Source organism: Anabrus simplex, chromosome 10 (genome assembly GCF_040414725.1).
Source record: "Anabrus simplex isolate iqAnaSimp1 chromosome 10, ASM4041472v1, whole genome shotgun sequence".
Classification (NCBI taxonomy): domain Eukaryota; kingdom Metazoa; phylum Arthropoda; class Insecta; order Orthoptera; family Tettigoniidae; genus Anabrus; species Anabrus simplex.
Window position 1 is genome coordinate 44452985 of NC_090274.1, and position 27716 is coordinate 44480700.

The 27716-nt window shown below is 37.6% G+C and overlaps 1 protein-coding gene across 6 annotated transcripts in view; it reads right to left on the bottom strand.

Annotated features, from left to right (window-relative positions):
* Window positions 1-27716, bottom strand: part of GTPBP1 (GTP-binding protein 1) — a 79004-nt gene that overhangs the window by 18009 nt on the left and 33279 nt on the right. For all 6 annotated transcript variants that reach the window (XM_067155063.2, XM_067155060.2, XM_067155058.2 and 3 more), the window contains exons 6-9: window positions 17756-17919; window positions 15677-15915; window positions 7931-8075; window positions 5914-6096 (exon numbers count right to left, since the gene is read on the bottom strand). In XM_067155063.2, coding sequence (XP_067011164.1) covers window positions 5914-6096; window positions 7931-8075; window positions 15677-15915; window positions 17756-17919 — 731 coding nt within the window. The remainder of the gene's footprint in view (window positions 1-5913; window positions 6097-7930; window positions 8076-15676; window positions 15916-17755; window positions 17920-27716) is intronic.

A 27716-nucleotide genomic window follows, 5' to 3' on the forward strand; every position in this document is an offset into this window, starting at 1 on the left:
ACTGTTATCAATGCCATAGCAACACCATTCTCGAGCAAACTTTTACTCACTGGTCGCATTAAACGTCACGACTCTAACTCTCGTGGGCCCAACTATAGCTAATATTTCTCGCGTGATACGGTAGCCTGTATCTGGATTAGGAACATAATATTGTGTGAAATTGACTAGCATGGTGCATATTTGTCACGTAATGCCTAGTTATGGATACGGAAAATGTTGTAAAATTCCTTAATAATGAAGACAAGATCAGCCGGAAAGTGGACAGAGGTCGCAAATATTGAAAATCGCACCTTCGAGTTTTGACTCGATCACTCAAGTTGGTCGAAATGATTGTTCGATTCAAAATGGCGGCCAAAGTCATTTCTCGCAATTGCAGAGGTTACACTTTCAATTCGTCTAAGAGTGTGACCAGTAAATAATGTTTTAAATAAATAACCCACTGCTCAGAAATAGAAGACTCCTATTAACATTTGTTTTAGAAAGGATATCATCATCATCATCATCATCATCATCATCATCATCATCATCATCATCGTCCCACTCCAGTCGTTCGGGTGTGGTTAACAAGCCTCCTCCACTCCTTTCTTTCCTTCCACCTTTCCTGCTCCATTACTTCCGCCACATCCAATCCAGGTTCTCTAATGTCCTTCCAAATCTGATCCATCCACCTTCTTCCTCGGTCTTCCAACTAGTCTCTTTCACTTAACTTCTCTTTCCAATTCCCTTCTTGCTGCCCGTTCCTTTCCCATTCTTTTACATGTCTGAACCATCTCAGTCTTGCTTTCTGTACTAACGGTTCTATATTTAGCTCTTCTCTGATTTTAATATTTTGAATTCTATCTCTTCTTGTCTTTTTAACCGATGCTCTTAAAAATGTAATTTCTACAGCTTGGATCTTACTTCTGTCTTTTATTAGTTACCAGCGTTTCTAGTCCTGTGTTACAATTGACATGAAATACTGTTTATATAATGTTAATTTCGTTCTCTTGGGTACTTGGTCATCCCATAAAAGCTCTCCGATTTGATGATTAAATGTTGTTCCTTTACTTAGTCTGTTATTAATTTCATGGTTCATTTCATTACTTCCATTAATAATGCTACCGAGACAGGTAAATTGTATGTGATCTGCAATAATATTTCGATATTTTTGTTAGCCCCTGTGCACAAGTTTTTATATTTGTTGTCTGGTGTTTTTCACACCTTTCAGTGTACCGGTACTTGTTATTTTATCATCCCCAGCAGAAAAGGTTTTCATATTTGTTCTCTTGTGTTTTTCACACCTTTTAATACAGTAGAATCTCGATTATATGTTTCCGGAAACTACGTTTTCCCATATTATTCATTCAAATTATGTGGTTCCATGAGCATCCTGATTAAATCACGTTCTAAAAATCCCGCATTATCCATTCCTCATCATCCCCAGCAAAAAAGGTTTTCATATTCGTTCTCTTGTGTTTTTCACACCTTTTAATACAGTAGAATCTCGATTATATGTTCCCGGAAACTACGTTTTCCCATATTATTCGTTCAAATTATGTGGCTCCATGAGCATCCTAATTAAATCACATTCTAAAAATCCCGCATTATCCGTTCCTCGAAGACACAATTTCCCGGATCAACCATCCAGAAATTTCAGTCCCATCAACGCCAAATCCTCGATCACGCGTTTTTCAAGGAACTGTATCTTACGACAGGACGGCTACGGCATACTTACGGATCTTGGTGTTGACGTCCTGCCATTGTGGTAATTTGAAGAAGTATTGTACCGAAAAAGCAATCAATGGTGAACTTGCATAAGGGATCATCTTAGCATTGCATTCGGGTAGTATTGTTTAGAGAATCCTCGGAAATCATAAAGCAGAGAGTGCCCATGACAATTGTCATTCGACAGCTCTATTTGAAGAAGGAACGAGTTTCGTCAAATGTCGTACTTGCAAAACATCTACATTATGTCCAGGGTTAGATGTTTATTTATTTATTTTTTTTTCGAGTGTGTCGCCGAACAGGTTTTCGGCATTTCCCTCAGGGCACTGTATAGTCACTGGGCTTTCAGGCAGGAATCGAAACTGCAACTTTTTAAGTAACACAAATTTAGTATTTTAATATTATTGTATACGATTAAGTTATCGAGATCAGAACAGATGTTGCACCTTACATACATAAAGCCATGGGAGATTTTGGGATTGCCTATTACTGTTTTCGTCCTAATATAAGTTTGGGAACTTCACGTTTTTGTGTTAAAATGTTATAAAAGCTGCAGTCGTTTTATTTGCGCACATTACATTTAAAAATTTTGTATCATTTCGCACTCGTACCGACTTGTACAGCGAGCCCGCTTTCCAGCTGAGCTCAAGGTGGCAAATACCGTATAATCTCGAATACCACCCGCCACCAAATAAGTCCGGCACCCTGATTTTGAAACAACAAATTAAAAAAAAAAGTGAAGTCAAAATTATTTACAATCTTTACTAACACACATCAAATGATTAGAGAACACAAATAAAAGTGAACAAACATTACCAGAACGATATCCAACGAGTTCATTCATCATCATCAGTACCAACTTCAGAACTTTCACCACCATCACCTTCCCACAAAATGTCGTCATCGCTGCCATCCATAGCATTAGAAATGCTACATTTCCGGAAGCTCCTCCGTATGAGGTTTCCAGGGATACGATTCCATGCCGTCAAAATCCACGAACACAGCAGCTGAACTTCTGGGCGCTGAATGTGACCAGTTGGCGTCAGTGTGTGATAATCAGCCGCCATCCATTCTGTATAGAGCTGTCTCAAGGCTGCTTTAAATGGACAGTTCACACAGACATCCAGCAGCGGTAGCATAGACGTCATCCCGCCCGGAATGATTGCTAGGTCGGTTTTCCCATCCTTGATATGTTTCTTCACAGCATCTGTTGTGTGGCCGCGGTAACTGTCGGGAACAAGCAAGCTCTTTTGTCCCAATAATGCACCAGGGCAACGTTGCCAGACACACTTTACCCAGTCTTCCACAAGTGAACTGTCCATTCAGCCGGAGTTCCGAGATCTGACGATGACGCCAGCGGATAGATTTTTAGGAAGCATCTTTTGCTTGAGAACAATGTACGGCGGCAATTTGGTTCCATCGGCGAGAATACACAACATTACCGTACACCATTGTTTTTCATTACCACCTGTTCTAATGGTAACACTTTTCACACCTTTAACATTCATAGTCCTGTCCACCGGCATTTCAAAGTAGACTGGTGTCTGATCTGCATTGCCAATTTGGGAAAGCAAATATGCACTTTCCTTCCGCAACCGAATTGTGTGACGCTGAAACGACAATAACTTCTCATCGTAGGCACCAGGAAGACACTGTGAAATTGAGGTACGCCTTCGTACGCTCAACCCATTTCTTTTATAAAAATTACAAACCCATCCGTTGAAAGTTCCTTTGCGATCTCTAATGCCTTTAGCCGACACATTTCGGTTGACACACCATATCCCAATTCCCGCCTTTCTGTCACATATTTATAAAGTTTTTTCTATTACTGGAAACTGTACACTCAGTCCACGAAACGCTCTACGATCACCACTACATGTTATTAGCACATTTTTCTTCTTTCTGCAATCGCGAATACACGACTCGTCAATATCGTATTTCCTACCGGCTGCACGATTTCCAATAATTTTGGCTTCCCTAACTACTTTCAGTTTCTCACTCGCAGTAAAAGATTGCAAACGCTTTGGGGAATTCATGTTGATACTCCGAAAACGTGCGTGAGACTGACGCCAAGCCCGGAAGTAGCGTATATTGAGAGCGGAGAGAACAGTGTTGCCAAGCCGCGCCGGTGGTGATGCCCGATTTACGCGCATTCGGAAAGATAAATTTCCCAAAATTTTAAGTAAGACCCAGACCCAATTTTGGAAGCGATATTTTCGAAAAAGCAGTGTGGGTGGTACTCGAGATTATATGGTAATTGTAATTTCGGAAGTGTTAATGATATTTTTTTTCTCTTTCCAATTTGATTGTGATTAGTGACGGGCAGAAATAAATATAATGCATTCGAGAACTTGAGGATTGATACTTTCAAAACCATATTCTCGAGTTCAACATAACCTTTAAAAGTCGATGTAGGCCTAATTTACGCAGTACAAGATGTCCATAAACTAACTAGGAACAGTATACCGGTGACCAAATTACAATGGAAGATTTAAAAAGAAAAAGGATTTTGCTATCATGTTGGACGCTTCTGTAACTAATGTGCTTTATTTTATTAGATTAGAGAATGAAAAACTACCTACTTGTGGTCGATTGTTGTTTGGCTTGGCGTTACGGGTATTAGATTTTTTGAAGAGTTTGGCTGATCAAAGTTGCTGAACTGAAAGAAGTTTTCAAAGGAATATGACAAAGTTTTCAGAGGAAACTGACGAAGTTCCCCCGGTAAAATTGAATGTAAAGGTTCAAGATTTTAAAGTTGTGTACCGGTAATTAACGTTTGAAGCTAGCCCTGCCGTCTAACTTGCCTGTCTCTTACCCAGAGAGCTCGGGTTCGATTACTGGCCATGTCAGGCATTTTTACCTGGATCCAGCGCTCATAGGTGCTCACTAATTCAGTGCGCCAACCAGAGAACAGAGAGCAATGTTGGCGGGCGAGTGATAAAAAAATAAATAGGCCTAATAATTGCAGTTTTGGCTGATCAATATTAACTTGGAAGAAGAAGAAAAAAAAAAACGAACTTGTTTGTTGAGAAGCAAAGATTTAAAAACAATCAGGGTAGACAAAGGTCTCCAACTATAACAAAACACAACACTGCATGTGACTGTCTGGAGAGCATATGTTTGGGAGATCCGTACAGGCAGTCAAAGCAGCCAGACAGCAAGCCAGGCAGCCGAGTCACGCGCGAAACCAAAACCCAAGGAGACATTCTTCCTGTCACAAACTGAGAACTAAGCGAGATAAGAACTTGGGGTTTGTTTTAAAAATTACTTCCATATCTGAAGACCATTTGCCTCACTTTGACCACCCATGCAAATTCAACAGCAAAGAAGTTGGCCAGCGACTGATATTTTGTGCCTGCACATAAAAATCTCTGAACATGACTGAAAAGAAACACAAATAGCGCATGTTCTTATCATTTAAATTTATAAACAAACTTATCTATGTCAAGCTGAAATGTTCCTTTACCAGCAGTCAAAAAAATTACAAATATAGTGAATATAAAATAGGAATTATGACATGAAAAGTTCTATGCAATGAAGATTTTGCATTTGAGGTAACATTCCATTATATTAACATTTTCACACTCAATTATTTTGTAAACTTTTTTTTTGTTAATGGCATCAAATGCGGCTTGAAATTTTGTACATAATCCGATATTCACCCATTTTAAACGATAACACTGAGATTTACGGGCATTTCGCAAACGCGCTGGATTAGAGGAGGACAGCGCTAAGCGCAAACGTGGTAGAGAAAAGAGAGACGAACAGTTAAATGGAAAAAGATAAATGGGGCTTTTACGTTTTTCCTGGCATTTTTTCCAATTTATCTCTTCATAAAAACCTTACTCAGACTTCGACGAATATTTGAAAAAAGAATTAGCTGAAATGGTCCAGCCGTTCCCGAGTTTTGCGCTTAGCAACACATTTAGCGATTCATTTTTATTTATATAGATACATGCCCATGTGATGCAAACATGTATGAATTATTAACTGTTATGTTGTTAACAACACTGGTGTGAGCAGAAGTGAGAAAATGCCAAGTTGACTGCCGCAGTGAACATTACACTGCCATGTATTTGTCGAATACTAACATTAATTTCAATGCAAGTAACTTACTGTCAATCTCTACTATAAAAACCTTTGAAATTATAGTTATAACATTATAAAAATCCCTAAAGAGACTTTCTTCAGGGATATTTGAGTACTCGCCTTCTTGAGAGCAAATGAGGCAGTCTGTCCACCACGAACCTCCCTCACAACCATCCTTTTCCTGTGTATGCTCTTCACAGTGATAGGCTGGAAGTGTCCAAGAGGATCAGGACCCAGCATGAGGGTGTCGTTCAAACGAATCACACCCTTCAGAGTTGTCCCCGATACCACAGTACCAACACCCTAAAATGAAGGAGAATGTTAAGTCTTCTACAGTGTTAACCTGAAGGAAATACTTTCATAAAATTATAATAAGAATGTCAAATGTCTTGAAGTCCATCACCAACAAACTGTAATATATCATGAGTAATTTATAAGTTAATATGACTCAGTATTATTCAACAATATACCACAAAAGACAAACTGCTCCAATCAGTTCTGTCCAGGGGCCTGTTCCATGAACGAATTTTGGAACTTTGCACTTTGCACTTTTCAGTTCAGATTTTGTTCCACCATCACTTTTCAGATTCAGCTTGCAAAGTGAAAAGTGAAAAGTTAGGAATCTTTTCACTTTTCAAGCCTGTTATGTTCCTCCATTGGTACAGAAATGCAAAGTACAAAGAAATGAAGTAATAATAATAATAATAATAATAATAATAATAATAATAATAATAATAATAATAATAATAATAATAATAATAATAATAATAATAATAATAATAATAAAAAATCAAATAGGTGAAGCAACTATGCAGTGCATGAACCACCCTAAGACGTGTGGACTAATCTGCTTGTTTCATCTTGGATAACGTTACATTGAACTGATCCCATTCTTTGAACTTTCTTTAAATGTTAAAGTAGTTATTCTAACAGAATAATCGGTATCCCATACAACTGCATAGAATGCAAAAAAAATTGGAAAACAATCTCTTTAGGAAAGATGTAAGAACATCAATATTAGTTTCATATATAAATTACTCCAATCTCATATAAATTGGTCTGAATTATTCTTGTTCTTCCAATGTACACAAAACTATATCAGTCCTTTGTAACAAACTGGCACAGAACAAACTATACTTTCCCTAGTCCATTACAAAGAATGATGAGAAATGTGAATAAGTTGAATAAAGATATGTTTGAATGTTAACACTCTCACCTTTTGAAAACTTCTAGAAAATTAAATGTACTAAAATCATAATCATTAGGTAACCTAGCCAATTTGTCCTATATTACTGTATAATGAGATAATTTGATATTTACATTACCAACTGCTCTTTTATGTCTTATGTAAACATTTCTTGGTTACATATTAGAAACTCTGTAACAAGGTTTTATGCCTTATAACTTACCAAGGGAGAAGTTCAATAAATTTCCAATTTCTGTGGAATCATTTGAGAAAAAGCTAAGAAAACAACAGATAGGGAATCTGCCACCTGGACGACTGTCCTAAATGCAGATCAGTAGGGATTGATTGATTGAATAAACATTATTATTTTTATTCATGGACTGATCTCCTTTATTCCCCATGGCTCATTTCTGTTTTGATTGTTTTTTATACGGACAACTCTTTCATTCCCCAACCGATAAGTGCATTGCAAAGATTACATTTCAAAAGTTTGAACGAGACAAAAGCAATTTTGGCTGAAAATGGACTTATGCTTTTTATCCCACCTACCCTTTAAATGTAATAAATTTTCGATAGTGAAGATACCCCTGATAACTATAGAAATGAGAATGGTATGATCAAGGATTATTATTATTATTATTATTATTATTATTACAAGTTGCTTTACATTGCACCAACACAGATAGATCTTATGGTGACGATGGGATAGGAAAGAGCTAGGAGTGGGAAGGAAGCGAAAATGGCCTTAACCCCAGCACTTGCCTGGTGTGAAAATGGGAAACCACGGAAAACTAACTTCAGGACTGCCGACCCACTATCTCCCAAATGCAAGCTCGCACCTGCACGCCCCTAACCACACAGCCAACCCGTTCAGTACAAGGAATATTGAATAATGACCTAACTCAAAATGTTTACAGTAAAAGATATTTCCAGATAAGACAAACAACATACCGGTACAGAGTAGGTGTCATCAATCTGAAATTCCGCAGGCTCGTCATCTCGTGTCATGACTCTGGTAGTCAAGAGATTCAGAAACATCTTCAGAAGATCCAAGTTCTCGCCATTCACGTTTGAGACTTGGAAAATCGGGCATAGCCTACAAAATATTTTTAAAAATTAACTAATGACTTAACAGACAATACAAAAATATTTTAAACAGGAAGAAATAATTAACCCGGTAGAAACTCTCAAAGATTTTGTACCTCAATGCTTAAGGAATAGCAGAATTAATTCACAAGGATTAGGGTTTTGGGACCTATCTCACAATGTTAACCCTTTTGCACTCAGTCTATATGCAGAGGTTTGCTCGAAGACACTCAAACTAATTTCTGTGATTTTCCAAACCAAATTACAAAAAATCAACACGTAAACAGTTTAACACATATTAAAATAAAATAAATCACACTAATACAGGAAACTATGAGCATTTCAGAAATGAATATACCTTGGATGTATTGTTATTGGTAAAGCCAAAAAAATTATTAAGTTTAGAAAATAAATTATGGTTTTCAATGACAAAGATCAGACATTATTGCGTCTTTCATTTTTACTCTTAGACGTAAAAGAAAGAACATTTAATTCTGAATAATTTGATATCAATATGATGTGTGTGCTGCAATTCATTCATGAAACATGGCACAAAGTTATTCACTGTATAAGTAATCGTCATCAATGTCAGGTCCTCGCGGTCCGATGCACGGTGAGTAGCTGTGACTGTGTCGCTTCCCACATAATGGGAATCACTTCCGGCAAAAGAAGGTCATTATTAAAATTCAAGGATATCGGCCTCATTCGGCCTTGAATATGGCCTAGCCATTACAATAAAAGATGACGCAAGCAAGTACAACAACGGAGTAATGAGGAGTAAAATTATAGTTCGCGACGTACAGCGAACACACAATATACCAAAGAAACAAAATGAAATCAAAACTAAACTGATAACAAGATCAAGTTATTGTATTCATAAGCCAACCAAAACAGATCCACACAATAAAAACTTCGAATAACCACAACATAAACATTGACAGTCAACAGAATTCATTTGTCGAAAATAAAAATATTTTGTAGAGCAGGTGGATATATCTGTCGAGTAAAACGCAAATTCAACACTTTAAGTAACCACCACGATCAACTGTTACCATTTAACAGCCAGGCAAATGACCAAAATCCCTAAATAGGACAGAGCCGATGTATTGGCGCAGTGAGCTTTCTCGTAATAACCTCTCCGCTGAGTGCAAGAGGGTTAATCAATTCTCTGTCAACTATATATTTAACACAGAATTATAACTTCAAACAGGCTTTGTAGCTTATTAGGTCGTGTAGGGTACAGTGTATATAGACACAATAGAAAAAGAAACTCGTGTTCAACCGGACTGATTCATTAATCAAGTAAAAGTTAATATTCTTACAGCTCATGAATACTATCTAATAATGATTTAATTTAAACATAGATGTTTGTCTTGTTTAAAGCATCTTCAGTATGTAATTATTTTGACCAACACCATAACTTGCTGCAGGTTAAAACAACTTATACATTAGCATAAAACACCTGTATGTTCTAATTAAAATCCTTAAATAAAATTAAAACTGAAATTAAATTGACAGTGAGAAGCTATTGTAATTAGAAGTAATCAAATCAAATTAAAACTGAAAATACATACATACATTCAACTCAACGTTCACTATATGGACTTTTTATGCAGTTTTTGCTGTTGCCTATAGGATCTCTCAAGGTAGGTTTCTCTAACTAATGATGAAAAGAAACTAAGCCAAAAAAAAAAAAAAAAAGTTTCTGGCAAACAACAGGAAGAAAATGATACCAAGCAAACTTCCTGGTTTACGCTGCCTAAACCATTAAAGATATCGACAAACACCATACAAACACTTACCAGCCTTACGCTGCCTAAACCATTGAAGATATTGACAAACTATATTCCTAACAATTGTAAGAGCATAAAAGGTTTGTATATAAACGTTTGGAGGACCCACATACCTATATTTAAACGGCCGGCCACAATAACTTCTATTGGCATGTAAAAGATCTTCTGCAGGACAAAATTCTGGCACCCCAGCATCTTGGAAAACCGTAAATATAGTAAGTCAAATATCATCATCATTATTAATATTATTATTATTATAATAAATAGTAAGCCCACCTAGAGGCCACGATTGTTATGATGTCAAGTTCATATAGTCTGACACTGTGGTTAGCCGGTTCGAGTCCTGTTGGTTGATAAACATTTCACCATCAGAATGTTAGCCGGCAGGGTAGGAAATGTGGTGGTGTAAAATTTCTAATCACTAGATCGTGTGCCAAAAGCCTGGATTTAATTCCAAACCTCTCCACAGTGTTCATATGGAGTGAGGGCATATGACTCTGTTGATGGTGATGTGCCCGTCGGATGCGGGCATTAAGCGTTGAGCAGACCTCTTGGTGCTATTCGACAGGAGTGGGCTATGTTCTAGCACCTGATTTCACCCTCTCCCTTCCTACTATCATATATCATATCATTCAATTCATTAGCTCCTCTCATGAGTTTGATGTCGGGAAGAGCAGCCAGTTGTAAAAGCTCGTTATGAAGATTCATCTCACTTCATACCTGACCCAGTAGAGAAACAGGGTAAGGGTTGGACATACATACATATTCTTAAATAGAACACCCCCTCCTTTAGGTACGGGAAGAGCATTCTTGGGACGGCTTGACGCTGCCTAAACCGTTAAAGATCAAACACGTTCTTTGTTAAAGAAATCCTCAAACGGTGAATAAGAATTAACCCATGACCGTTTCACAAAAAATGTCTGCAAGATCACGTGAACAAAGAAGCTCTCAACTAAAGAGCTACATCTTTAAATGTCTTCACCTATGTAACCCAACTTTTATTTTTTTGTAAATCTCTGTTTTAAAACAATGATAGAGGCAAAATCATTTCAATGCAGGTACAGACGAGGATGAAAGCTAATATTAATAACCAAACCAAACACCATGGCACTACAGCCCTTGAAGGGCCTTGACCTACCAAGCGACCGCTGCTCAGCCCGAAGGCCTGCAGATTACGAGGTATCGTGTGGTCAGCACGACGAATCCCCTCGGCCGTTATTTTTGGCTTTCTAGACCAGGGCAGCTATCTCACCATCAGATAGCTCCTCAATTCTAATCACGTAGGTTGAGTGGACCTCGAACCAGCCCTCAAGTCCAGGTAAAAATCCCTGACCTAGCCGGGAATCGAACCTGGGGCCTCTGGGTAAGAGGCAAGTACGCTACCCCTACACCACAGGGGCGGCTAATATTAATAAACTATAAATTAATAATACCATTCCAACTTATTTTCAGAAATATCATAATTAGTCACTGACTGATAGAAAACAAACAAAGACAGCTGTGTAAATTTAACATTGGTCAACACTGGAAGTAGTATCTCCCAGGAGATTTTCCTAACCTACAAGCAGTTGCGGTTTACCTGAGGTTTATTGAGATCCTTTTCAATGCAATGGCTAAAACTGCTACATTTTTCTGTTTCTTTTAGTGATTTCTTATATATATATATATATATATGAGTTGGAAGAGGCTCATATACCACACCCGGGAAACTGGAGATGGTTTAGGATGATGATGATGATTGTATAACTCAAACGACACAATCGCTTAGACTCACAAAGACTGACTGAGATGGGTAATCATACAGTAGTATGTACTGTATATTACAGTTCTTTAGTTTCTATTTTTTATTTCAGTTTCATTTAATAACTTTAAAATGTAAATTCAATTTTTATTTGATTTAAAGATTTCAATTAGAATGTACAGTCCTTTTATATATGACTAAAGTATGTTCAAGTATCGATTGTTTTGACATTGAACTATTTATGGTGTTGATCAAAGAATTACATACTGAATAAAAGCCTTATAACAAAGTGAAACTAGTATTCTTAAAATAAATAATAAGTATTAAATAGTAATGACTGACAGCAACAAATTTTATTTAAGACAAAACGTGCATGCCAAAGAGGTACCGAGTACGGAATAAAAATGGCCAACCGGACACCAAAGAGAAGAAAATCCACAGCCCTCAGACTCACGTCTGATGCCTACCATAGAGTCACAGTGATCTAGCCACTTCTGTTCTCTTGAGTGGAGAATTTTAGTATTTTGTCCACATGCATTGCAATAGTTGAACACTATTGAATGCCATGAGCAATCCAGACCAGGAAGATGTAATTCCTATAAAAAAGTTCCATATCTGATCGTGGGTAAGTACCACGAGCCGTGCCCAGTATTTCTTCATTCTGATCTTCGTTTCCTCTTGTCTTCTGAGATAATAGGCTTGGCTTTTAATGTAGACTTTTTTTTTTTTGCCACTTGCTTTACGTCGCACCAACACAGATAGTTCTTAAGGCGACGATGGGAAGGAAGCGGCCGTGGCCTTAATTAAGGTACAGCCCCAGCATTTGCCTGGTGTGAAAATGGGAAACCACAAAAAACCATCTTCAGGGCTGCTGACCGTGGGGTTTGAACCCATTATCTTCCACACGCAAGTTCACAGCTGCGCGTCCCTAACCACACGGCCAACTCGCCCGGTATTGTAGATTTGTCTTGGAACCTTATATTTTCATCTTTAGTTATTACTTTAGCTGTTTGATCGAATAGCGAATTTTCTATAATTTTTAATTCAACTAAGTCTTTCTTCAGTTTCTTTAAACTAGTTGGGTTGTATTTTGCTGTTACGGAAGAAGTCAAAGATTTGTTTGGTTAATCTATTAAGAGTTTATTCCGAGAGGATGACCGTAAAAACTTATCCTTCTTTTTCACATAGTATCAGAGAATAATACCAATATAAACGGTCCGTTATTGGACATTATAAATTTTCCAGCTAACTCATTCCTGGTTGCCAGCATTTTGCCCCATTGTGCAAAGTTGGGCTCATCAGTTGGTAAATAGCACAACCACCAAGACGCATGGCTAGTGCATACCGTGGAGGCCACTGCGTAGGCTACTTGGAGCTACCAGCAGTCCCAATGCACTGTGAGAGACCTTGTCTCATTACCAAAAATTGATGCCTGCCCAGCCATCAGGTGATATAGATATCAATTCCTATAGGGAATCTGAAATATTTGTCCCGAACCAGGAACAAGTTAGCTGGAAAATTTATAATGTCCAATAACGGACCATTTATATTGGTATTATAAATTTACTCATTTGGGACAAATATTTCACGTAGCCTATGGGAATCAACATCTATATCATCTGATGGCCAGGCAGGCATCAATTTTTGGTAATGAGACAAAGTTTCTCACAGTGCATTGGGACTGCCAGTGGCTCCAAGTAGTATCACAGTGGCCTCCTCAGTATGCCCTAGTCATGCGTCTTGGTGGGTGTGCTATTTACCAACTGATGAGCCCAACTTAGCACAATGGGGCGAAACGCTGACAACCAGGAATGAGTTATCATAATATCTGAGAGTTTTTTCAATTTTCTTGTTGAGTGTTTCATTCTTGATGTATATTAAATTATTATCCTGAAATGTTGGTCCTATGATCTTTCTTAAAGTTTTCCTTTCTTTTAGCTTGATTTTCTCCATCTGGCCTTTGAAATCCATGTTTAGTGTTTCTGCTGTGTACAGTGCTTCTGTTTTAATCACTGTTTTATAATGTTCAATTTTGGACCCCCACGATAGGGATTTCTTGTTGTATGTATCGTTTGTTAGTTGCAAGGCCAGTTCAAGTTTATTTTTTCCTGGATCCCATTGCTTTGCCTTTTAATATATATTTCTTGTGTTTTTCCACAACTTTCTTATGGTGGAAATAACAACCTTTTGAACAGACTCACTTTGATTAAAGTAAAAGTCTGGCACAACAACCAGCACAACTGTAAAGCGATCTAGAGTCTCCCACTACTGGCCATGGGAACGGAATTACTGCAATGTACAAAGGCTATTTTCAATTAAAGGTCGTTTGCCAATAAAATTAGAACAAGTATTTATTAATGGTTAATTCCATTCTACGAACCTTCAGCTACATTGCCACAAAGTTTCCACGCTCATTCAAACTTACGTTGCAGTGTGGGACAAGTTTTTATATACCGTTGTTGTGTAAGTTTGCTGCCCGGAAGGGAAACCCATTCCTGAAATCGTCATTTTCACTTCATCTTTAGCGAAAACGCTTGGCATCGAGGAACTTCTTTATATGCAGAAAGAGGTGGTAGTCACTAGGAGCAAAGTTGGGATATAGGGAGGGTGGTCGAACTGCAACTAGCCACAAGATTGGACGAGTGCTTGCATTTGAACAGCAGAATGGGGCATCACATTATCATGCAAGAGGAGTTCTCTGGCAAACAGCAGGCCATGGTGTTTATCCTGGATTGCAAACCTACATTTTCTCAACGTAAGACAATACAAAGCTGCATTGATTGTCACTCCTTGTGAGACAAAGTCCACAAGCAAAACACTGTACTGCCCCAAACACAGTTACCATAATCTTGCGGGTTGAGAATTACTGTTTGAACTTCACTTTTGTCAGAGATATTAGGTGTCACCAATCTATCAGCTGCTGCTATGTTTCAGGTGTTACAAAAGAGACCCAAGTCTTGCCTCCCAGGATGATGTGGTCCAATAATTCACTTCTTCCTCATAGTAACAAGTCGAAAATGTCACAGTACTGGCACATCTCTTCATTTTATGTTCCCTTGTCAATATGTTCGGAACCCATAAATTACACAACTTTCTGAAGTCAAAGTTTTCTGGCTCAATTTTGTACAAAACAGACCTTCATACTTGTGGGAAATGCAATGCCATTGCAGAAATACAAATCAACGGTTTCCATGAATTTTGATGTCTGCAGCATACACAATATCTTCATTGATTACAGATGGCTGACCAGAATGCAGCTCGTCAAATACACTTTCCCATCCATCTTTGAATATCCTCACCAACTTTTGAATCCTGCCCTCACTCTTAGCACTATGACCGTAAACTTCACAGATAGGGAGTTGAATCCCAGCCCCTGCAACATTTCTCGCTGGCAAGAACCATGCAACTGGTCGGATTTAATATGCAGTGGGCTGCTCGATTATCTAAAAACAATCTGCGATTCAGTCTGAAATGCTCACGCAGCACATGCTGCTCGAAATGACGTCTGTCTGTGGGCAAGGAATGCTGGGAAAATGCTGTGCAAAATATGGCCACCATGGGATTTCAAAACATACCGGCTTCAATTAACAAACAGACCTCTTACTTTAAATAGGTACTTAAATTGAGATCATTCTCAGGTCCCTAACCTAAGGCCCTGCATTACACAATTCCACTAGTCCAAATGCAAATTCAGTTCTGAACAGCTGTCTTTGAAGCACTCAGCTATCCTCTTAAAAGTAAATTCTGTTCAATTTAAGCAGGGAACACACAAAGTCTTACATTCATATGCAGGATAATTGAGAAAATTGAAAGATTATATTATTAGAAAAATCATGTTGGGCTACTTACTGATGATGCAGTGAAATTATTGTGGAGAACACAGCCATATTTAACTGATGGCTTCCACAAACAGTAGAGTGTAACAGAACATATACAAAACCAGTTGTAGCTATTCAGTGTAATGTAGACAAGACTAGTGAAGAGATAGAATGCAACTTTAATTTCAGTTCTATTACCATTCTTGCAAACATTGTGAAAAAGGTTCCTTTTGATATGCCAGGATTCAGCTGCCATTACCTTTCTGACACAAAATTTGTTGCACTGATTATGACATCATCACTGGTCTTAACCATGACGGGCACTTTTCTACATCCAGGAGATTTGAGGATACGGACGAGAAGTCTCAGAGTGTCTTGCAGAACATTGGGAGGGCACATATCGATCTTTGTCACCACCACAAACACTGGGACACTAAGGGCTAGCGCAAGTCCGAGGTGCTCCTTGGTCATCCCAACTACACCAGCATTGGCTCCAATCTGAAAGACAAGAAGATGTGCAACTATAGGTAGTACTTGGAGTATTTTTAATTCCCTTAATAATCACAGATGATTTATGTTGACAACTGGGCTGTAGTGGAACTGATGGTAAAATGAATGCTTGGTTCAAAGTCACTGTAAGTAATGGGAAGGAACAAACATGTGCAAATCAAGTTTTATATATATACACACACACATACAAAGACAGGAACATCAAAAGGAACACACAAGAGAAACATCTTGATCTTACATTAACATTTTTCGATTATCCTTTACCAAGAGTACAATTTACTAAATTTCTAGGTTTAAAAACAAATGAAATTCCTGACTGGAAAAAGCAAGTTAAAACCATATGCAAACAAATAACTCCAGGAATTGGAGTGCTTCAGAGACTAAGATATAAAATCAACTGTACGTTTTTCAAATCTATTTATCACGCTCTCGTTCAAAGTCACCTGATTTACATGATTCATGTTTGGGGATGTTGCAAAAAGTAACTCTTGGAGAAAGTTTCCATTTTACAAAAAGGACCACTAAAAATACTTTTTTATTTACCACCCTTAATGCTTACGGATTATTTATATAAGAAATGCAGACTTCAGCCACTCTATATATTACGTGATAGAGCCTCAGCTATGATGGTATATAAAATTAAGCATAATTTGGTTCATACAAACACTATCTGCATCATAAATTCTGACAATCACTCATATAACACTAGTAAATATGGTTGTAACTCTTTATGGCACTACTCTGTGAAGGTGTACAATGCTCTCCCTAAACATATACAACAGGCAGCAACAATTTCAAAATTTAAACAAAAAATAAATAATCAATGGATAAAAGAAAATGAGCAGTAAATCTTACATACCAAGTAATGTACAGTGGTCTTAAACCTATATTATATATTTGTAAGGGTTTCTTCTTCTCTCGGACTGTAATGAATTTAGAAATAAGGCATTATTTTACTGTAAATATTTTGTAAACTCTGCCAATATTTTATCCTTGTATTGCACCGTTAAAAGCCTCAGCTCAGATGCCCTTTCTTTGAGTGAATAAAAAAAAAAACACAAACCACCAGTGTGGAAAGAGGGAGAAACAGAAAACAAAAAAAAGGAACAGGGCAATTTCTACATCTTTAAAACAGATTGGCTCTTTCCTCATCAATTCCAGTTCTTCTCTATAATTTCTTCTCAGCTCCCGAAAGTCCGGCTCCATGGCTAAATGGTCAGCGTGCTGGCCTTTGGTCACAGGGGCCCCGGGTTTGATTCCCAGCAGGGTTAGGGATTTTAACCATAATTGGTTAATTCTGCTAGCACGGGGACTGCGTGTATGTGTCGTCTTCATAATTTCATACTCATCATGATGCACAGGTCGCCTACGGGAGTCAAACCAAAAGACCTGTATCTGGCGAGCCTAACTTGTCCTCGGACACTCCTGGCACTAAAAACCATACGCCATTTCATTTTTTTAGCTTCCAAAAAGCTTGCATTTGTTTCCCAGATTCGTTATCATCATCATCATGATGATCATCATTATGAGGATAAGGAGGTGATGGTGGTCTATTTATAATGGTGTGGAAACATTCAAAGCCAACTAATAACTCACTGAGGCAGACAGAAGAGAGACCAACAAAAGATTTATTTCCCACAAGCAGGTCTTCTTAGATAAATCAACAGACAATGTGGAAGAATATGCTGCTCTCATACTAGAGTAGACAATCATATGAGAACACACTATCAAAACTGTAATCGTACGATCAAGTACAGCGACAAACCTACTCACATCATGAGTTTGCTCATCAGTAGCAATAGTTAGTAGAGAGAATAGTCTTCCTTACCATGAGCATACCGAAGTCGGGCGCATGTCCTGTCATGCCAAACACTGTCGTTTTGAGATAACGCTCATGACCAGCCAGATCGATGAAGGTAATTACTTTGGATGACCTCTCACAGATCTTCACCCAGTCCAGAGAACCATGTTCGGGCTTGTTTACCACATTACCTGCAAAACACATGAAATCAATCTATTTAAAAAATAGAAATATTATTCCCAAGAATTTCAATCACAAAAAAACGTCTTAATACACACATATTTTCAGGGCCTGCCCCTAATGCACAGGCAAGGGGCTCATGTTTGAGACATGATAAAAAGGGAGACACCAAATTTTCATGCAGTTTGTTCCAATTCATAAGATATAAGTAAGGATGGGTCCTTGATACTTTCGATACTCACGATACTTGCATGGTATCGACATAGAACGATACTATTACAAGTTGTCCATTTCATGACCGTATCGATGTTTAATCAAGAAGTAAGTATAAATAACCACCTAATCGATACTTTATTAATGCCTCAGGCAAAATTGAATAAAATTAAAACTTACAGGACATGTTTCGACCACTTAGTGGTCCTCTTCAGCTGTATAAATAAAGAACTGACAAGAAAAACATTGACAATAAGCACAAATAAAAGTTCTTTGGAGACTCCTTTGATAAAAATGGAGGTCGTCAGAATAGGTCATCTTGCCTTCCGTTCTTGTTTGGAAAAGATGTTTATTCTGCGCTGTCTAGAGGGTCTGTCTTTGAGCGCGACCTGGTGAAGTAACGATGTGATACAGTTTGACAGTTCATGGAAAGCTCTGGAGAGAAGGGAAGTAGAGTTTCATCGTCATCTAAAATAACATGTGAGGGAGGAGGGAGATTGGGCTGTGCTTCTGCGATGTCGTGTTTGATTATATCTCTTGTTCGTCTAGTCTGTTTCATGTCTACCCATTCTAAGTATTTGCTAATATTCTCATATAAGATGTTTTTATGCTCGTTGTTTTCGTTGAGATTCTCTTCACCGTTTTCCAATTTATCAAGAACGATGTGGATGTTTTCCAGGTTGTTCATAAGATTACCTTTATTAATCATACAGATAATTTGAAGGTCCTGTTTTATATTGGTGAATTTGTGGTTGGACTCTTTCATATGGGATCCCATGGCAGAGAATCTTTTGTATCTTTCAGCATTGACGTGTTCTTGATATCTAATTGAGAAGTTCCTTCCAGATTGTCCCACGTAAGTTTTTTTACATTGAGCACAAGTCAGCTTATAAATACCCGATTCCTGGAATTCGTCATCTTTAAGTTTATTAGCTTTATTATGACTAAAGAACCTATGTTTCGTGTTGTTGTTTGTAGAGAAGGCTACCTTGGTGATTCTTTACATCCCATCTCGCAAAAGAAATCAGCTTATTATAGTTTCGTCAACAGAGCCTTTGAAATTCCGCTAACAGAAACAGACAGAAAAAAGGAACTTTCTTTCATTCGTCAACAGGCTCTACATAATGGTTTCAGTTTGAAATTCATCAATAAAATCATCACTAAATGCAAATACCAACAACAAATTAAACTTAAACAGCATTCAGAAAAAGAAAAAGGATATGTAAAATTCACCTTTAATAACCCGAAGATTTACGAAATCACCAACTTATTCAAGAAACACAATACCAAGGTAGCCTTCTCTACAAACAACAACACGAAACATAGGTTCTTTAGTCATAATAAAGCTAATAAACTTAAAGATGACGAATTCCAGGAATCGGGTATTTATAAGCTGACTTGTGCTCAATGTAAAAAAACTTACGTGGGACAATCTGGAAGGAACTTCTCAATTAGATATCAAGAACACGTCAATGCTGAAAGATACAAAAGATTCTCTGCCATGGGATCCCATATGAAAGAGTCCAACCACAAATTCACCAATATAAAACAGGACCTTCAAATTATCTGTATGATTAATAAAGGTAATCTTATGAACAACCTGGAAAACATCCACATCGTTCTTGATAAATTGGAAAACGGTGAAGAGAATCTCAACGAAAACAACGAGCATAAAAACATCTTATATGAGAATATTAGCAAATACTTAGAATGGGTAGACATGAAACAGACTAGACGAACAAGAGATATAATCAAACACGACATCGCAGAAGCACAGCCCAATCTCCCTCCTCCCTCACATGTTATTTTAGATGACGATGAAACTCTACTTCCCTTCTCTCCAGAGCTTTCCATGTACTGTCAAACTGTATCACATCGTTACTTCACCAGGTCGCGCTCAAAGACAGACCCTCTAGACAGCGCAGAATAAACATCTTTTCCAAACAAGAACGGAAGGCAAGATGACCTATTCTGACGACCTCCATTTTTATCAAAGGAGTCTCCAAAGAACTTTTATTTGTGCTTATTGTCAATGTTTTTCTTGTCAGTTCTTTATTTATACAGCTGAAGAGGACCACTAAGTGGTCGAAACATGTCCTGTAAGTTTTAATTTTATTCAATTTTGCCTGAGGCATTAATAAAGTATCGATTAGGTGGTTATTTATACTTACTTCTTGATAGAACGATACTTCAGAAAATTTGCTCGATATCTTTTCGATACTTCGGTAGTAATTCTGGAACGTTTATTTCATTTTAAAATCACAAAATATTATTACTGCAAGTAGAACATTTTAAAGTGGTCTTAATGACCACGTAAATAGTAGAGACGGAGATATGGTCAAAGACCCTTCCTTCAATTCCTGCTTATTCAGTGAAAACCCAAACATCTAATTACCTCACTGCAAGTCAAGCAAGAACCTGACTAATTACAGGTTGAGTTGAATTTTCTAGGAAGTGTGTGATTTTCTAACTATAGAGAAATTACCTTTGTTGTGTTGAGGGAAAAAAGAAACTTCTCCTAAAAGAAATATTTGACAGATCAACTTACAGTTAGAGCTTTCTGGTGAAAGTATGTCACTTGATTATATTATTGAATCATAAAGCGATCTATTTTGGTATGTTCTTAATTGTCATGTTTGAATGCCAGAGCTGTCAGTTGAGGGGCAGCATCATCTGCAGGAGCTCTGCTGCAGCTGCTGGGAATTTCCCCGTGGCAGGGGTTGGTCCTCATTACCTTAATTTCTGGCTTTTCCCCACATGCTTGTTTGGAGATAACTAGAAATGTCAACGCAGGTAAACAGACAACGTCTTCGGGAACACCAAATGTAAGTTAAGGCCTAATGAGGTTGACAGCCTGCTGTGAACATTAGTTCTCCACCCCTCCAACCCCACCCCCCGACCACTCGCAAACTGATTATTTATTCTTTAAGTTGCTACCTCTACGTGACAGAAGATTGTGTGTTTCGTTTTGTGGTACCGTACGATCTGTATTCGATTTTGTTCAATACGAATGAAGTGTGGAACTATTTTCAAATAGACCCCCATTGTGATGATCGCGCCATTTGTCACATTTGTAAAAAGAGTTTTTCGCGTGGTGGAAAATCTCACAACACTAGTAACCTAAAAGAACATGTCACATCAGTGCACAAAATAGTATTTTTCAGAAATCTTAATACAAAATTCTGCAGAAGTGGAAATTTAACTTCTAAAGAAGTAATAGTAGATGAGCCTGTGACTCTTCTTTCACGGTCATCGACGACATCGGCATCATCACCATCATTCTCTCAACAGTCTCAACCTACACTTCAATCATTTATGAACAAGAAATCTACATTTAAACCAGGTGATAGTCGGTTGAAGGCAATTATCAGAAAAATCGCTACAATGGTATGCGTAGATAACCAACCATTCACCATTGTTGAAGATGAAGGATTTAAGGAGATGATTAAGTATCTTGAACCTAGATATGCTATGCCTAGAGTTTGTGGTTTTTAGCATTTGCGATAAATGCGAAATATGTTTAAACCTTGTCAGTGTATGTGCCTTCACCTTATATGACCCCTGCGAGTGGTTTTTAGTGATTCTGAATTAGCGATAAAATGCAAAATTGGTTCAAAATGCGAAATTACACAATTTATGCGAAATACATGCAAAATTCTCGGTTTTAACCAAAATAAACACATATCTTTTTAAAAACAATGCATTTTTCTTAAAAATAAGATATATGTGGTTATTTATTTTAGTGAAAAGAATTATTACGGCGCTGTAAATCTTTCAATGTGTGGACTACTATCTTTCAACGGCCAAAGAGCAATGCAAAGAACAAACAATCACACAGCTTAATGCAGTACGCGCAGCGATACCTACTCTATTCATAGTTTGTGTTTCAAAGGTTGCCAATACGAATCTCGAAGATAACCGAGGTCTACTGATTCAGCACTAGGGAACCTAGGTATCACTTTCAAGCACACGCGTTCACTCACTTTGTGTTGACTCTTGATCATAGTTGGTTATTCTTGACATAGGTGCTGAGTAGTTCTGTTTTAAAGTACAGTAACGATTTATTGTCTCTTAGCCATGAGTAGAAACGAAGTGACGATCAAACAGCGTGCCGAGAGTTACAAATCGGAACATTTTTATATAAGCGATACAGATATATAGATGTGCCGACTTTGCAATCAAAGACTTGAATGGAAGATGCTTTGGATAAACACTGCAAGAGCAAAAACCATGTGCTACTAAAGGAGCGATTTTGATCTCAACCAGCATGTGAACAGCGTGGTGTCAAGCGGCAAGCCACAATAGTAGAAATTGATAGAAAGGCAAAACGAGCAAAAACCGAGAAACAAATGTTCATTGAAGATACTGTGAAGATGTGCCTGCAGACTAATATCCCCATCCACAAGCTGGACCATCCTGCTTTCCGAGACTACCCTGAAAAGTAAGTGTCGATTTCAGACATATTTTTGGGCATTATTTATATTTGTGTTAATACATTTACACCATCTTGAGTGGTGTAGCCTACCTCACTGTGATATATTCATAAACTAGCCTATATTCCTCATCCCCCTCCCAAAGAGAATCACGTGGATGGTTGTTTTTAAGTATTACTGTTGCTATACGGCCTTGTTGAATTTTAAGTTAGGTAAACTTTGTACCAAAAACAACGTAGATGCACGTTTTTGAATATGACGATTTCACGTGGAATTTTGGGTTAGGTTATTCAAATTTTCAACCAAAAAAACCAAACAAACATGGATGGACATTATTTTAACATGTTGCAATTTAATAGACCATCTAGGATGTAAAATAATAGCTTGTTTTCATGTAGGCCTACATAAATGGAAGTTTATAGGGAAAAGCTTTAAAACTCATTCAGTGATTCGCTAGGCCAGCACTACACCAAATCTTTAAGTATTTGTTCTTATCTCTAAACTTTATTATTATTATTATTATTATTATTATTAGCATGTTTAACGAAATGTTATTGGCCCCATAGGTACATCCCAGGATCAGGAGATATGCCTCAAGTCAGTACCCTTAGCAGAGATTCAGCAAAGGCAGAGGTGAATGCTACAATGGACTTCCCGGACGTCGAGCAGCCGAGGCAGATGTGTCTTTGCTGTTCTATTCACGACGATCACGCCAACTGGAGAACAACAAGTTTATTTGGCAAGCTGTTCATTTTTTGATACCGCCAACAGGACATCATGCAGCCGAGCCATCATTGATGCTCTCAAAGACTATAATATTGATTATGAAAACGTGCTGGGTTTAGTGTCAGACTCTGTCAGATACATGGGTACATGTTTCCAGGCATTACAACGATTATTGGGGACCATCTTCTTCACTTCCAGTGCTTTGCACGTAAGTTGCATCTTGTGGGGGATGTTATTCTCAAAGAACTGTCACAGTTGAACAATTTAGTTTCAAAACTTAAGATGGCTTTTCTCCACTGTAGGAAGTTGAAGAACTCCTATCTAAATTTTTTGCAAGATAATTTCCCAGATTTGAATGCACTGTTGTTCCCAGCTCCTATCATCACCCGATGGAACTCTTGGTTTCGCTCAGTCCAGTATCTTGACAAGTACTTCGCACCCCTGGTAGAGTTCTTTAGCTCTCTTGATGAGAATTCCCTAAATAGCAGTGGCCATTCAGTGTTGGAAATGTGTACAGATCAGGATATGCTTCCGTTGCTGAAAGTTCAGATAAATTTTGTTTCACAGATATCTGTAAAAATTAATGCAGCACTCAAAGTACTGGAGGGATCATCTTACCCATGTGCTCACAAGCTGTGGGATGATCTTACCACTATTTGTGCAGAATTGAAGAGGTGTGCTGACGGATGGTTTCCGTTGGAAACAAGTAACTTGCTGGAGAGTTTCAGAAACAGTACGAAGAAAGAGGAAATTAAGGTGCAGTTTAAGCAGTGTATGCTTAAATGCATAACTAAGCTCTCGAAGCACATGGGCGTCAGTGATAATACTAATGTGTTCTTCAAAGAAGTGTGCAATTTATTTAATCCTGCAGTTGCAAAGCAAAACAGTGGTCTGGAACCCAAATCAGTTGTGTCTTTGAAGCATAAGTTGCCATTTCTTAGAAGTGTCACTGTTGATCAGTTTGTCGAGGGCTGCGAGGCATATCACCAACAGGTGCTGCAGAACATTAGAATGGACAAAACCACTGACACTCTTCAAATGTTGATGGGACTTAAGTTAAAGTTTCCTTCCTTTGCCTTGGCAGCACTGCAGTGCATTTGGGCCCCTACGAACAGTGTTGATGTAGAGCGTTTTTTTTAGCAAGTACAACACGATTGTAACTGATAGGCGGACTCGAATGAAGGAGGACACCATTCAAACAATTGGCATGTTGTACTTCAATCATCATTGAATTCCTCTTCCTTGTAGGTCTGCTGTGTTGTGATAGATGAATACGTTTCGAATAGTATTTTTCACTTTGAAATTGTGTTTGTAAATTTGTAAATATGCATTTTCGTGTGTGTATTAATATTTCTTGTAATTTTATGCTGATGTCTGTCTTATTTTCCATAGTGTATTATTGAAAACTGCATGACGAGAAATTTGTGATTAAACAGTATAATTTTACTCCTAACTATTGTGTGCAATTTTGCAAATTATGCCTACTTTTAATAAAATTTGCTATAAAATGCTAAATGTCAGAAGTATAGATGCTACAAAATGCTAAATTTGAAAATCAAAACGCTAAATGTCTGATTTTTAAATGCTATAAACCACAAACTTTAGCTATGCCTTCTTGTAAGCAAATATCTAATCAAATAATTCCAGAACTTCACGAAGAAGTGGAAATAAGAGTAAGAAAAGAGCTCCAAAATGCGAACAGCATAGCTGTTACAATGGATATGTGGACATCAACCGCCTGTGACGATTATTTAAGTGTCACCATTCATTGTGTGGACATGGACTATATAATCTTAAACATTTATGGATTGAAGTGATACCATTTGAAGAAGTGAGCAATACTGGTGAAAATATAGCCAACTTTTTAAAGAAAACTTGGGGTTTAATTGATAAATTAACGATCATGATTCATGATAATGGTCGCAATATTGTAAATGCTACGAAGTTAGGAAACTTTACCCACCTGCCGTGTTTAGCTCATACATTCCGACTTGTTTTGAAGCCTGGACTTTTCACTTCAAAAAATATTGAAAGTCTCATTTCGTAATGCAGGAAACTAGTTGGGAGTTTCAAACACACCTCAAAATCCACTCAGATTCTCAAAGTGGCACAGAAGTATCTTTCTTTACCACAACACCGCTCGATTCAGGATGAACCTATGCCATAGAATTCAACTCTACATATGCTAAGAAGACTTCAGCAGCAAAAGAGGGCCATAGTTTATGCATTCTCTGATCTCTCCTTGCCAGTGAATCTTACAGTATCGCAGTGGGATCTCGTTAATATACTGACTGACACATTAAATATTTTTGATCAAGCAACACTCGCCGTAAGTTCATTTTCAGTGTCAGTGTACGAAGTGATACCCATTGTGAACAGTGTTATTTCTGAATTGGAAAAGCTGTCAGACAGTAGATCAGGAATTGCGACTGTTCGACAGTTATTGCTGGATGAAATGAACGTGAGGTATAAATCCATTCAAGAAAATGAAATATGTTCCATTGCAACGCTGTTGGATCCCCACTTAAAAGGACAAGTTTTTCACAGCCCCCAGTGCTCTCACTTGTGCTAAAGACCGACTGATGGACCTTACTAACCAAGAGGAATGTTCTGCATCCAAAAGTTTTTAACTTTTTAAAATTCAGACTTACATACTTGTAAAAATGGATCAGTTCACAAACTTTATTTTATTTTACATGTCGCTTAATGCAAAGCCCAAGAAATTGCCAGGAATGTGGTACCTGAACAGTAACATTATGCAAGATAATAATCGTGTCAGATTCACTGCCAGTTAACAGTTCCCAAGAAGAAATCACTGCATATCTCAACAACGATTTGTCACCTCCTCCTTCTAGAGCACTGGATTACTGGAAAACAAATTCAAAATGTCCAAAATTTAAAAAAATTAGCTGATAAATATTTGTGTATTCCACTTGCAAAAGTTTTCTCTGAAAGACTATTTAGCACAGCAGGACTCATACGTGACCAAAAAAGTAGACTTGACGCCGAAAGAGTGAGAATGCTAATATTTTTGAACAAAAACTTATAAAAGTGAACTGCTTCAAAAATGCATTTTGCTTTTAAATGTCTAATGTAGAGTTTAAAAATACGTACACTGATGGTTTTAAATTTTGTCTCATTAAAAATGTGCACCTAATTAATTTCACTGGCATTACACAGTTCTCCCCACATTCTATTTTGTATTGAGAATAGAAGTAGAAATAACAGTATTGACCATCGAAGTATCAGATATCGGGTTGTGAATCAAGGACATTCACAGTTCTATCTCTCCACCACTCCCTGCCTTCCTCCGATATTTCTTCTCCATCCACCTCTTTCTGGGCCTTCCCCGTTGTCTTCCCCCTATTATTTTCTCTATGAATTCTCGCCTTGGAACTCTATCCTCTTCCATTCTCATCAAGTGTCTATGCCATTTCAGCTTACTGGTCTCTGTCTTGTCTTGCAACTTCTTGATGAAGATGGGAAAATAAACAAAGAAATTGGGAAAGGAATAACTGGGAAGAGACGAAGGGATAAAATCAGAAACATACAAATCAGAGAGAGAACTGTATTCTATTCTGTACTATAGTCACAACAGTTGACTAATTAAATTGATACATTTCCTATTTTCGAGCTGACTGACATAGTTCATCATGAAACGACTTGTTTAGGGGCTCATCAAAAGCCAACAGTCTTTCTGAACATGGATCATCTTTCAGGTCAGAGTCAGCCCACTTAACATAATTAAACGATTTTCATGATGAACTCCTCACCGAGGAAATGGTTTGAGCCTTCTCAGCCGCTTTTGCTCCTCTGTTAAATTCAAACAAAAGAGTATGACATAAATGTTCATTTTTTGTCACTTGACGCTCCATCTTCGACTGTTCCTCAAACACTTCACCTTCTGAGCAGTACAATCCAAAGCATATCCACAAGCACATGTGACAAATGTTAAAACAAGCTCCTAGCTATCTTTAGAGGCACCAACTTACAGTATATCCAAACACTATGGACTTCTGCATCAATCCAATGCATACTTATACATAATTTTAATGCATTTCAACATTTCAATAACAAATTTTAATGGAAGCACAGAAGTTATACTCTGCGTTCCATGTAAAGTGATTCTATGTATTCAATTATGTCTACCATTCTATTCTGAAACTGATCAAGACGATTTGTCAAACGGCTGTACAAATCAAGGTCTCTAAGATTATTTCAAGTCTTAGGGAAGCCCAATATTTTCAGTTCATACTACCTAGAATCCCATTTCTTATAATCTGAAGACTGATTTAATATATGATAGCCATAGCAGTTGGTTAACAACGTTGTACCCTCAAAGCCAAGTTTTCAATACTGAAGAGTTTTTATTTATTTTGCTATTGGCTTTACGTCGCACTGACACAGATAGGTCTTATGGCGATGATGGGATAGAA